This window comes from Carettochelys insculpta, chromosome 1 (assembly GCF_033958435.1).
Source record: "Carettochelys insculpta isolate YL-2023 chromosome 1, ASM3395843v1, whole genome shotgun sequence".
NCBI classification, from domain to species: Eukaryota; Metazoa; Chordata; order Testudines; family Carettochelyidae; genus Carettochelys; species Carettochelys insculpta.
The window spans coordinates 58,549,311-58,563,301 of NC_134137.1; the positions used below are offsets into that span (position 1 = coordinate 58,549,311).

General features: G+C 41.8%; 1 protein-coding gene across 3 annotated transcripts in view; it reads left to right on the top strand.

Annotated features, from left to right (window-relative positions):
• Nucleotides 1–13,991, top strand: part of FREM2 (FRAS1 related extracellular matrix 2) — a 208,271-nt gene that overhangs the window by 12,820 nt on the left and 181,460 nt on the right. For all 3 annotated transcript variants that reach the window (XM_074987027.1, XM_074987017.1, XM_074987035.1), the window contains exon 2: nt 2,107–2,196. In XM_074987027.1, the coding sequence (XP_074843128.1) occupies nt 2,107–2,196 (90 nt within the window). The remainder of the gene's footprint in view (nt 1–2,106; nt 2,197–13,991) is intronic.

Sequence of the window (13,991 nt, forward strand, 5' to 3'; positions counted from 1 at the left end):
GACTGAGCCCTCTCCCATCTCAGCCCCACTCCAGATTTGGTCCCCCAGCCCAGCCACCTTCTTCCCCTCTGTAGACCGTTCCCCCCTGTGCACTTTACATAGTTCGACATGTTCTGTTTTGTTTTGCCAAATACATTTATTCCCCAACAGTGAAGTGTAACGTTCCCACCCTAACCCTGGTGCATGCTGGGGGAGTGGTGGGAAGGAGGAGTGGAAGGGGGTGTGTTTGTTGGGGGAGTGGGAGGGATGGCGGGAGCGGAGGGCCTGTGGTGTGGAGTGTGGCTGGGAGGGTCAGGGCAGGCCCTGGGCAAAGGCCTGGGCCCAAGGCCTCCCAGACCCTAACCACATCCCACTGGGCCTGGCGGCCCAGGACAGCAGGCAGCTGGTCATACCCGGTCCATGGCTCAGCCCTGGATGAAGAGCTCTTGTATACCCTCCAAAAGACTGTGGAGGGCACAGCAGGTGGTGACCACTGTGGGGACGTTTGGGAGGCTGACATCCAGCCTTGTGAGGAGGCTGCCAAACCTTCCCTTCAGCCTCCCAAACGCCCACTTGATGGTGTGGTTCAGGTGACTGTTGAAGGTGTCCTGGGTTGAGGTGGTATAGGGCTGCATGAGCCACGGGCGTAGCAGGTACACGCTGTCAGCCACGATATGGGTGGGGGGCATCATGACATACCTGAGCAGGAGCTCCTATGAGGGGACAAACGTGGCCTCCTGCATCTAGTGTCTTAGCCACGAATTCTGGAAAACCCGGGTGTCGTGGGCCCTGCCTGACCACCCTAAGCACGTGTCCAGGAAACGGCCCCTCGCATCCACCAGGGCCTGGAGTACCACCGAGTAGTACCCCTTCCTGTTAATGTAGGTGCCCCCACTGTGGTCTGGAGCCCGGATTGCCACATGCATCCTGTCCAGTGCTCCAAAACATTTTAAGAACCTGGCGAGGGTGGTGTCCACATCCCCAAGGCTGATGACGTTTCACAGAAGCACCATGTTGGTGACCCGGATGATCTGTGGAGGTAGAAGGAAGATATGTTCATGAACGCCAGACTGGGTGGCCCCCCCATCTCCGGCAGGGTCCTCCTTCCCCTTGCATAGCAGCCCTCTCCCAGGGCGGGTGCGTGGTATGGACCAGGCTTACCTCTATCAGCACTGCTCCGACGGTGGTCTTGCTCACTCTGAGTTGATGGCCTACAGACTGGTGGCTGTGTGGGATGGCCAGCCTTCACAGTGCGATGGCTTCCCTCTTCTGCACTGGGAGCGCTGGCTGCATCCAGGTGCCCCAGTGCTGGAGGACTGGGGCAAGCCAGTGGCAGAGGTCCTCGAATGTCTGCTGGGTCATTCTGTAGTTCCTCAGCCACCGCTCATCATCCCAGTCCCCTGGCACTAGCCGATCCCACCACTTGATGCTGGTGGTGAAGGCCCATGGGTGCCAGACCAGGAGGGCATGTGGGAGGAACAGCAGCTTGGCAGCCTTGAACATGTGCAGGGTGAGGGTGATGGGAGGGCTCCTTTAAGGGGGAGGCTGGCTGTGAGCCTAGAAGGGCTTGTTGGCCATGCAACCCCTGCCTGCATCATATCCTAATCCCTCACTTCAAAGTACAGGCGGTTGCTGTGTAGATGCTTCACTTGGAAGTAGAGGGCCCCTACTCCAAAGTAAGGGAGGACTGCTTTTTGTGTATAGACACTATACTTGGCAGTTGCTTACTTCAAAGTTATTTTGTAGTGTCAACATAGCTTTAAAAAAAAAAAAAACACCCTCCCATGGAAAGCCTTTACCATTGACCATGCCTTTTTACCAGCATTCATAATACTGGTAAAGAATTTGAATTCTATTTATAAAATATATATTGGAAAAAATGGGGAATGTTTTTTGGTAGTGGTGGGCTGGGGGAAGGGGGAGCAGGGAGCTGAGCATGTATTCCATTAATACCGAAATCCTCTGGCTCATGGGAATGTCCACACTGGGCTAATTTGGCCATGTAGAGGTACTGTAATGGTGAAGTCAGAAGTCTGGTGAACAAACTAAAGATAGTGCTAAGTGTTTATATTGAAACTGTTTCTGTTTACGTGTAAGTTAAAATATTTTTGTCTTCACATTTTCCAGCTGATATTGATGACATGAAGATCTGCTATGTTTTAAGAGAAGGTGAAAATGCCACAAGTGACTTTTTTCGTTTTACTGTTGAAGATGGCGGTAAGTATTCAACTTCTAGAACAGTTTTGTGTGAGTTGAACTACCTTGTGCAGATATTAACTTTAAGTACAGGAGGCTCGGAAAAGATGTTATTTCACCAGCTTCTGTGCTTTTCAGTATTCTGGAATATTATTGTGTCTACAAAAGAGAATATTACTGTTTCTTCAAAAACAATGTTAATATATTTCTGCCGACTATGGTAGAAGGGTGAAATCCCACATGTAGCTCAAGTTATGGGACTTTCTCCAGTTTTCCTGCGTACTTCCGACACACTCGCTCGGTTGCAGAGTACTCTCCACAATTACCATGGCAGGTTATGAGCTGAAGTAGCAGCTGCTGCCCTTCAGAAGCTCCATATTGGGGTTCCTGGGCAATGGGACCCAGAGGCTCTCTTTGCAGTCCCCATCAGTACCCTGCCCGAGCTGGGAAAGGCAATGATTTAACCAGCAGACCAAATTTTGTGTGAATCCTGGCTGTGTACCACTTGAGGCCCATTGTGCATATGCCAAACGGAATGTTAGGAGCCATCATGGACTCAGTCTCTTTGACACCCAGGTGGTGTGGAGTCCCTGTTCATCTTGTTCTTCCCCTCAAGTGCACTAGGGGCTTGATCACATGCAGGATCTTACTCAGGGTGATCTGTAACAGATGAATTGCAATAACTGATAATATGAGGGGGTGGCGGCAGTGTTTCTGTTTAAAATATGTCTAACCATTGCTCATCAGTGAAAGTGGTTTACCAATACACAACGAATAGTGATACAAGATTTTGGAAACAATATGCGTCAACGTGGCTAACTTTTTATCAGTGAGTTACATTCTAAGAAATGACCAGAGATCTTTCTATGTGTAGATGTCCCTATGGCACAATAGGGGATTGTTTAAGTTAGGGTGCTTTAGTGTGCTTTTCAATAAATTTTAAATTGCTTTATGTGTAAGCAACAGTGCATTTTAATTCAGTTAATTTAATCCTAAAAGCTTTTTTCAAGAACAAAGCTATTATGAGCCAGATTGCAATCTGCCCTCGTGTTTCCCCAACGTGCTCTCAAAGACGAGAAGTGCTATCTATCTAATAACCAAGTGCTATAGCAGGGTCTATGAGCTGAAACTGCTCTGCTTGCATTCTCCTTAGTTAGCAGAGTGCCTCCAGGGAGGAAGGCACTAGCCTTGAGCCCATGTTGGTGGCCTGGGAATTGAGCCCAATGCTCTACTGGTACTCAGTACCATCCTCCTGGCTGGCATATGATGTCCCCCTCCTGTGTGTCCAGGATCTGTCTGAGAGATATTTCCTGAGGCACAAATGAGGATCTTGGAATTTTTAAAGTGGGATTGCTAATCTATACAGGCTCACTCACCCAAAGATGAACTAATTAGTTATGGATTCTGGCTTAGTTTCCCAAAGTTTTTTAATTAAACTAATGCTTATATCAGGGAGTGAATGGTTAAATACAGATATCTGCATGAAACATGGTGTTAATATTTTGCATGTGATACCATAATGTTGTTATGGCAAGAGTCAACAAATTTCCAAAGTTCTTTTTCTGAATGTGCAAGCAAATGGTCAGCGTCAGGAAGACTAGCTGTAGGGTTGTATTAGTTTTGTTGTGCAAGGCTCTGAGCAGAGGGAGGAGTGTGAGCAACTGGAGAGCTTGTTCTCTGCCTGTGAGTAGAGTCAAATCTTGAGACATATTTACTTCCTGGGACATGGGCATTGGTGATGTACAGAGCTTCCTGATCGAGAAAGCTGCCTCTGTAGTGTTTGGATATTTTTGTTGGTATGTATGTGAAGATAAAACAAGTTACACTTAGTGGACATCCAAACTCCATGTCACTGACTTTTTTTCCTTTCTTTTTACTGGGAAGCGAGTTTGCCAAATCCTGGACATCTGCTGTAATTTGGCAGAGGGCAATAGTATTTATCGTATCCAATTGTCACTGGTAATAGTTTGATTTATTTTTATGATAATACAAGAAATTCTTGTTCTTCAAAGCTAACTGTTGATTTTCCTGACAATTTGGGTATTCTTACCAAAACCCTACCAGATAAATTGTCACATTACACATCTTAGGAAGGTGGTTAGATAACACTAACATTACTGTTGTAGTCTTTATTTGAACTGGAAAACTTTGTATTTCAGCATATTTTTGTGAGTAGTAGTTTGATAGGATAATGAGCCTTGTGGATAAGGGAGAAGCAGTGGATGTGGTGTACCTAGGTTTTAGTAAGGCATTTGATACGATCTGGAATGATATTATCAATAAACTGGGCAAATACAACTTAGATGGGGCTACTATAAGGTGGATGCAAAACTGAATGCATAACTGTACTCAGAATAGTTATTAATGGTTCTCAATCCTGCTGGAAAGGTATAACAAGTGGAGTTCTGCAGGGGTCTATTTTGGGACCAGTTCTGTTCAATATCTTCATCAACGATATAGATATTGGCATAGAAAGTATGTTTATTAAATTTGCAGATGATACCAAGCTGGGAGGAGTTGCAACTGCTTTGGAGGATAGGGTCAAAGTTCAAAATGATCTGGACAAATTGGAGAAATGGTCTGAGGTAAACAGGATGAAGTTTAATAAAGACAAATGCAAAGTGCTCCACTTAGGAAGGAACAATCAGTTTCACACACAGAGTGGGAAGTGATTGTCTAGGAAGTAGTATGGCAGAAAGGGATCTGGGGGTATAGTGGACCACAAGCTAAATATTAGTCAACAGTGTGATGCTGTTGCAAAAGAAGCAGACATGATTCTGGAATGCATTAACAGGTGTGGCGTGAACAAGACACGAGAAGTCATCTGCTGTACTCTGCGCTGGTTAGGCCTCAGGTGGAGTATTGTGTCAAGTTCTGGGTGCTGCATTTCAAGAAAGATGTGGAGAAATTGGAATGGGTCCAGAAAAGAGCAACAAGAATGATCAAGGGTCTATAGAACATGACTTCTGAGGAAAGGTGAAAGAATTGGGCTTGTTTAGTTGGGAAAAAAGACGTTTGAAGCTGGAGGTGGGGACACACGTGATAGTGTTTTTCAGGCATCTAAAAGGGTGTCATAAGGAGAAGGGAGAGAATTTACTCTTCTTGGCCTCTGAGGACAGCGCAAGAAGCAACGGACTTAAATTGCAGCAAGGGGGGTTTAGGTTGGACATTAAGAGAAACTTCCTAACTGTCAGGGTGGTCAAACACTGGAATAAATTGCCTAGGGAGGTTGTGGAATCTCCATCTCTGGAAATATTTAAGAACAGGTTAGATAAATGTCTATAAGGGATGGTCTAGATCATGGGTGTCCAACCTTTTGGCTTGCCTGGGCCACATTGAGTGAAGATAGTCTTGGGCTGCGTACAAAATATATAATATAGTTAATGTATATAAATCACATAATAATGTTAAAAGTTTACAATCTTGTGGGGCCGCATTACTAGCTGTCCAGGGCTGCATGCGGCCCATGGGCCGCAGGTTGGACACTCCTGGTCTAGACAGTACTTGATCCTGGCAAGAGGGCAGAGTGTTAGACTTGATGACCTCTCAAGGTCCCTTCCAGTCCTAGTATTCTATGATTCTATGATTGATTTTAGGAAGGTGGTTAAATAACACTAACATTACTGTTGTAGTCTTTATTTAAGCTGGAAAACTTTATATTTCAACATATTTTTGTGAGTAGTTAAGAACTTAGAAGGGATAAAATCTGGGACTGAGACACTAATACTGTAGGTTTCTTTATTAGGAGTAATAACTAAATTATACTAGCAGGTCCCTTAGGCTCTATACTTTCATCTGACAAAAAAAGTAGAAACTTGCCTTAATTTTTTAAATTGCACCCTTCTTCAAAAAGACATCAAAGCTTCTCTTGCGCAGGTCAGGTGATTTTTGGCAGACTGTCAGTGGTGCAGAGACATTTGCTTCGCTGTTCTTGGTGCAAAGCCAGCTGCTTCTGAAAGAATAAATGTGACATAAAGGAGTGAAAGGCTCAGTACAGAATACCCAAACCCACAATAGAATTATATATGACATGCTTCAGTTTCTCCTGTCTTGATTTCTGTCTCCTGAATTAGTATTGCTTTTTGAAATCTTCCAATAATAAACAAGGGTGTGATGTCTATATTACACTACTTAAAGGTGAAAAATAAGGAATTCACTCTTCCCATGAGAATCCTTAACTTTGATTGGGTTGCCCCAGAGTGTAGTCAGTGAAACCAGTCCAAAATACAACTTGATCAAAGAATAAATGTTTGTTCAAATTACTCCATAAATACTGTTCTAGATAAAGTCGAGCTGTATTGAGCAAACACTTTGAAAAGTGATATTCTCCTAAAGGTAGATCAGAGTTTTGCTTACTATGCTTGGGCATTATTTGGGGGCAGTCTCTTAAGACAGCAAGTTGCTTTGTAAGGATGGTCTCTTGGATAAATTTAGGTATTCTTACAAAAAGAAATAACTGTACTATCTCAGATATTGGCTGTGTCTAGACTAGTCCCCAACTTCGAAGGGAGCATGCTACTTAGGGTGTTGGGAGATTACTAATGAAGTGCTGTGGTGCATATGCAGCACTTCATTAGGCTAAATCTCCCCCATGGCAACTTCAAAGTGCCCAACTTAGAAGTGCTGGCTTGCGTGTAGCCGCGGGTCAGGCACTGGTACTTCAAAGTGCCTGCAGTTCTTCGAAGTCCCTTTAGTACTGACCTGCGGCTATACACAAGCTGGCACTTCTAAGTTGCTGCGGGGAAGATTTAGGCTAATGAAGTGCTGCATGTGCATGACAGCACTTCATTAGTAATCTCCCAACACCCTAATTACCATGCTCCCTTCGAAGTTGGGGGCTGGCCTAGACACAGCTATTGTGTGACATCTATTGAGGTTTTAATGGTGGTAACTCTACATCATCTGACTATTGTACTTTCATGTACTGGAATGTGCTAGTGTATACCTCTGTTCGAAGTCCCATAGTCCCACTGACATTAATATGAGTCCACAAGGGTGCTGGTAGTTCATGCTTGGTGAGCCTGGTGCAGAAACAGGGCTTTGGGTATGTATGGGTGGCACAAAAACAAGTTACACTTTTTTCCTTTTAATCGTGCACATTGTAGTAATAGATTCAAAAAGGGGAAAAATGGTGGACACAGTCTCCTCTGCATAAATGTAGTGAATTGTGAAGCTTAACTGCCTGGAATCCTTTGACATGTGAAGATTAACCACAAAGGAACCAGTATTCCCAGAAAGCAGGAAAGAACACAGGAGACAGAAGTAGCAGAGGTAGGAAGAAATGAACATGTTTTGATAGCTGAACTCCTTTACCCATGTTACTGTGAGTGCCTGTTCATGTGATGTGCAGGCACAAGCTGTGGTATGTAAGTGTATTTATTGGGTTCAGGATGGAGACTCAACTTTACCTAAAAATGTCTGAGCCTTTCATTGACGTAAAACAAACTCTTTGTGTAAATTATGCATAGTGTAATACATTTATGATAGGCTTTAATAAATGTCAACTTTTCAGTGTGAAAGAAGTTGAGACAAATGGATACGTAGTGCTCTCTGTGTATGTGTCAAGTTAGCATTTCAACTGTGCAAAATGGCACTAATCCATTTGGAATGAAAGTTGATTCACAAATGAGTTTGTGTGTTGAAACCCTGTGCCTCTTGCAGAAAATTCCATGCCATATTCTCTTTCCCACTATGTGGAGCGTTGTTGTGTCTTAGATGAGAAGTGACTGAAGTAAATACACGGCTCACAGTTAAGGGCTGTATTCTACCTTCACTTTATGTCCAATGTGCATCATATTTATTTCATGCAATCTTGATGAGAATGTGGAGCTAGATGTCTGGTCTTGTCAATTGTGGTTTTCCTCTTGGAGTACTTATCTCAAGAAACATGAAACTAGTTCAGATGGGTTACACTGACTTTATGGGCAGATTTTGTTGCTAGTGCAGATCGAAATGAACAGAACCTGCCAGAGAATCTGGAACCATAATGTCGTTAGATTGCACAGACACTAATTAATCAAGCCTAAAATACCTCTGTAAGGTGAGGAAAACGTCATTTAACAGATGGAGGGGGTGTTGTCTTTTGCTCAGAATCACAGCCAACAAGCTAAAGCTAATACTGGAGTTCAGACATTGTTCGAGCCCAATCTTGTATTCATTCCCTCATGCAGTGCTGTTAGTGGAAAACCTAAGAGCTTCCTTTTTATCCTAGCAGTCAGGAAGTGTGTGCTCTTTTTGGGCACGTTAAAGTTATGCTTTCTATTTTGGTGTGGCAAACACTTTTGAAACATTGCAGGCCAGATCTTGTGGATATATCTACACTAGCATTCCTCTTTTGAAAGAGGCATGAAAATGAGGAAAATCAAAAATGCAAATGAGGCACAGGTTTACATATCAGGTGCTTCACTTGCATTTTGTTTTGAAAGCTAATTATTTTTAGGAAGAAGGGTCCTTTTGAAGATGGGGCTTACTTTTGAAAGAGCTGCGTCTACACGGCTTTTCTTCTTTTGAAAGAATACACAAATAAAGTGTTGATATGTAAATGTGCCTCATTTGCATTTTTCTCGTTTGCATGCCTATTTCAAAAGAGGAATGCTAGTGTAGACACAGCCTTTGTGAGGGAGAAAAGGGATGATTCAGAGGAATTTTCTGTTTAAAAATAAAATTGGTGGAGAAAAAGTTTGAAAATGCCAGAACAGAATGTTCCAACAATTTCAGGGAAGTTCCATTTTTAAATTCAGAATAACTTTTTGTTTCAAAATGTAACCTATTTAATAGTAAAAATTGAAAGAGAGAAAGTTAAAATTAAACTGAATGCTTCAAAATTATCAACACAATGTTTTGTTTGACTTAATCAAAAATTGGATTTTCATTTCACAAACATCTTCAAGATTGGGGTGTCCTGTTTTGAGATGGAAACTGTTTTTTCAACATCTCAAATTCTCGTGAGATGGGTAAACTGTTTCCTGCCTAGCCTTAATCTCAACACAAGTCTTCACCCCAGACTGCTATTTGGAGTCTCAGAATTGCTTCTTAAGGAGTGCCCTTTTTCTTCAGCAGCTATTCTGTGGCTGTGATATGGTGTCTTGCAGGTCGAGTGATTTCAAATGAGCAAACAAAAATTACTATGGTTATATCAGGAATGCTGAAGATCCTTAGTGAAGAAGACAAACAAGAATCTCTGATTATACCTTTTCTGAATAGTCTTTCTGTCTTTAAGCCAAAGCCTTGTAATGCCCGGGCTCACAGTTAATGGTAGTTTACCCTGTTAGATTAATGTTACTTGAACTCTTCATTCAGATCCCTAAATACCTTAACACTGCAGCACACTTTCCTGATTTACCATTTGGTTAACTCCTCATAGAATCAAGGAACCTTTCAGAGATAAAGTCTGTAAATTAAGCATTTATTACTAACTGTTGGGTAAGCTTCATAGACTGTTTCCATGTGTGTTTATTCAAGAAATTGTTAAAGAAACACAGGTCTGCTACTTAGAGCAATCTTACGTTACGAAGCTGATAAAGTATCACCATTTTATCTGTGTTTCGTGTTCCTTATTTATATAAGTATTGCACAAAATGTTTGGCATGCCAGTCCCTTCCCCCAGTTCGTTCATTTGAGAGAGAAGGAGAAGGAGAGAGAGAGAGCATAATATGGATGTAAATAGAGTGGTAAAACAGGTGCCTATGCTATTTCTTTGAAGCCACAACACTGATGTGGCTTCCAGTATGTGGTATAATTTAGGAACAGCAGTTCTGGACATGTATAAAAATACCTGGCAGTTCTTAAAGAATCAGTATACTAAAATAAAGTTAAGAACCCTTTTTAGTAGTCTTCTGGGATGTGGGCATGTCAGTCATGGAAGGAAAGTTCAGTTGCATTTATATGTGGCTCTAAAAACTGGGTCATCCTGTGTTTTATATTAGTGGTACATTTTAGTCACTTGTGCTGCGTCTACACTGTCATAGAACACCTGCAACACTGAGTCTCAGAGCTCAGGACAGTTGACTCAGGCTCACAGGTCTTGTGCTCCTGAGCTGAAAATTTCAGTGGACCCATTTGGGCTTAGCCCTAGCCCAAATGTTTACACTGCAATTTTTAGTTCCACGTCTCGTGCTCCAAGTCAACTGGCCCAGGTGAGCTGTGGTTGTACAGTGAATCTTTTATTGCAGGGTGATGTTTCTTGTCAACTGATGACTAGAATTTAGATCTGTTGCCAGCCTTTTTGCAACTGATTTGGTGTCCAGACCGTTTTTTACATGCTGCACTTCTGCTTGTAAGCTTTCCCAGAAAATGTAGACAATAATTTGACACTGGAGAATTTACAAAAAAAAAAAAAAAAGTGTAACTGATTCTTTTTTTTTGTCCTAGTTCTATGTGGCTGAAGAGTCAAAACTAAGTAAAGAGCTATGTAGAAAAAACAAATAAGGGGATCCCATGCCCTCTGTCAGCAGATGATTATAGCAGGGGCTATAATCTATCATAGAGGGCTCGGTCTAACTCCCATTAAAGTCAGTAGAAAGATGGTCATTGATTTCAGTCAGAGCTAGGTTGGTGCTGTTATGCTTATTACTTTTAGAGCCAAGTTTGACTTGCCGTGCTCACCTGAGTAGGCCCATTGATTTTCATGTGTAGCACTCTGGTGAGTGAAGTAAGCGGACTTGGTTCAGGTAACGGTCAAGTCCTGTACAAACATGAGCTGCTTAAGAGAGCTGGCCCTATTTTTTTTCAAGCTGAGTAGCTGAGTTAAAAAAACAAACTAACCCAATGACAACAGTTGAATAGCAGTTAAAAAAAAAAAAAGTGGCGAGGCGTGGGGAAGCAGTTAGAGCAGCAGAGCCTAAAGGAGGGGAAAAGCCAAGAGGTGAAAGGATCCCATGGAAGCTGGCTGCCCTGAGTGCATGCTCCTGAGGTACTTAATAACAAAGTAGTCAGTAGCTTAGTTATTACATTATGCATAAAAAGGCTTCACCATCAGTAAAAATAATAAAAATGATAGTAAAGTGATGTCCAAATACAAGTATTAAGAGATTAAGGAGACACATTAAAGTGGAAAAATTGAGACCAGGGGATAAAATGGATTACTGGTGACATGAGAACTTACAGAAAGTCACTAATGCCTGAAGAGAGTTATAAGAAGTTTGGGCAATAATACTGGGTTTTGGATACAAACATTTTTGACTGAGCACCCTGATAGGTTTTAGAGAAACACAAGATGTTGGCTGAAGTAGCAAGCTCCATCCTTTCCTTGTTCACTGAGTAACAGCTCAAGCAATTTGGTTGCATAGTAGGCACACACTCCTCCTAGGACTGGAAGGGACCTCAGGAGGTCTTCTAGTCTAGTCTCCTGCCCTCTTGGCAGGACCAAGCACCACCTTGATATCTATTTGCCCCAATCCCTAAATGGCATACCTTAAGGATAGAGCTCACAACGCTGGGTTTAGCAGGCCAATGCACAAACCACTGAGCTATCTCTTCCCCAGCACTGAAGTGTACAGAATAGAGATATGACTAGTAGTCTTACTGATTTATTCATGAGCTAATAGCTGAAGATTGTTCAATTCCAATTATGAGAATCTGCCGAATTGTCCATCTGCAGACATATTAATCCAGAAAGTTTTTTAATTTTATATTGGGTACATGTGGCCTTTCCAAAATTGTGTGTCTATAGAATCAGATTTTATATAGTTTAGCTTTAGAGCTATGTTAGAGTTGTTATTTTGTAACAAAGCTAGTGATTCTTGATCAACTGGGCGAAATATCTCAATTGAAATAATGGAGAAAATTGCCATTAACTAATTATAGTTTATGCTTCCTTGATGAAGTCAGTATATCTTTCACCATCATTGAATAATAATAATTCCTGTTTGTGGCAGTTTCAGATCATATTAGCAAAGACCATATGATGGGGTTTGTTGCCTCTTTAATACTGTAATTCAAATTCTTAATTGTATTGCATCATATAACTTACTGACTTCAGAAATCTACTCCTCTGTGGTTGGTCTGAGCTCTGCATTGTTAACAGGAGTTTTGAATGTGATGTAGCTGAATCTTACAGACTTCTAGTGAGAGGATGGATTAGTGCTGCTGTTTTGGAAATATCTGTCTGAGGAAATACAATCAGATTGTGTAGGTTAGGGGTCTGCAACCTGCAGCTCCAGAAGGACTTCTTCATGGCTCCTGATGCTATAATTGTAAAGTAAAATAACAAAACAAAACAAGAAACAACCCTTAACAACCCCGTGAACGTCCTACAGTGGACATGTATCATATTAGAAACTACTGGGTGTGTGCTGCTTTTAAAACAGGGGTTTAAAAAGTATGATTTGATATTATTAAAGACTGTCTCATATTCAGATGCATTGTGGCTCTTGAATTGAGTTTTTCACCAAATTAAAAAAAAAGGTTCTTCTTGCTATTGTGGTTGCTGACCTCTGGTGTAGGTAGCCTTATCTCACTTGCAGGCTTTCAGATGACAAACACTCGCTGTGATGTGAAGGAGGTGAGAAGTCCATGCTAGATGTCAATCTTTGTTGCCTGGAAGGCTTAAAATACATCTTCTGTAGAAGAAGAATACACCTAGTCAAAAAGGCACAAGACCTGTTGTTACTGTGGTCCTAGATCTGTTTACCCAGTTGGCTTTCTGAATTTGATGTATCCCTGCCTCTGAGGAAGGTTAAGATGCAAGGTTGGCAATGATGAAGAATTGGGGAGATTTCACAATAGACAGGGGTCCCTTCTAATGGTATTAAATGACAGCCACACAAAAAACCTGAGATTTTATTATTGAATTTTACCTTAGTGTTCCTGATTAAGTCTATATTTACAGGTATAGAAATTGGAAAGAAATAATTTTCAACTATCAGTATATAGCGATCTAAAACAGACTGGGAAGAGCAAAGCCTGATTCAGATTCTGCGTTGATTCTTTGCTGTATCCATCTTCCATTTGACTCCCCATAGATTTACAGAGTTAAAGGATATAAGGAATAAGGGGATCATTATCGGAGAGGTAGCCATGTTAGTCTGTGTCTTCGAGAACAATTAGAAGTCCTGTGGCACCTTATAGACTAACAGATATTTTGGAGCATAAGCTTTCGTGGGCAAAGACCTGCTTCATCAGATGCATGAAGTGGGTCTTTGCCCACGAAAGCTTATGCTCCAAAATATGTTAGTCTATAAGGTGCCACAGGACTTCTTGCTGTTCTCAAGGGGATCATTGAAGCTGATCTTTTGTACACTAAATTTCACCCAGCCACCCTTCATTGGACCAAATAACTTGTGTTTGAGTAAAAGAGATCTTCCAGAAAGGCATTGAGTCATGATATCAAGCCATCAGCAGATGGAGACTCTCCAGTTCTCTTGGTAATTTGCTCTAGGTGTTAATTAACACTCTTGGTTAATTATCTGTGCCTTATGTTCAAAATCAACTGTCTTCAGCTTCCAGCCATTGGTTCTTACTATTACTATCTCTGCCAACATCTTCCATATTCGAAGTCTGCCCTGGCTCAAACACCAAATCTCCAATTTTTGAGACAACAGTGAAAAGCTGCATTTTTTTAAATCTTTCCCTCCCACCCCCGATGATGATACTGGCATCAAGGACCATCAGCTCAAGCACCCTGTATAAACAGAACCTGTTTCACTGAAGTAATAAAAGAAGTTTTAGGTCCTCAAAGCCAAAAGCCTCTGTTTGTTTGGGTCTCTAAAATAAATATCCCAATATTTGTCTTGCTACTGGAGTTGCATTCCAGTAGCATCCAACACTGAACCCATTGAAGAACTGTCAAACTTTCCTTTGACTTCAATTGTCCATAA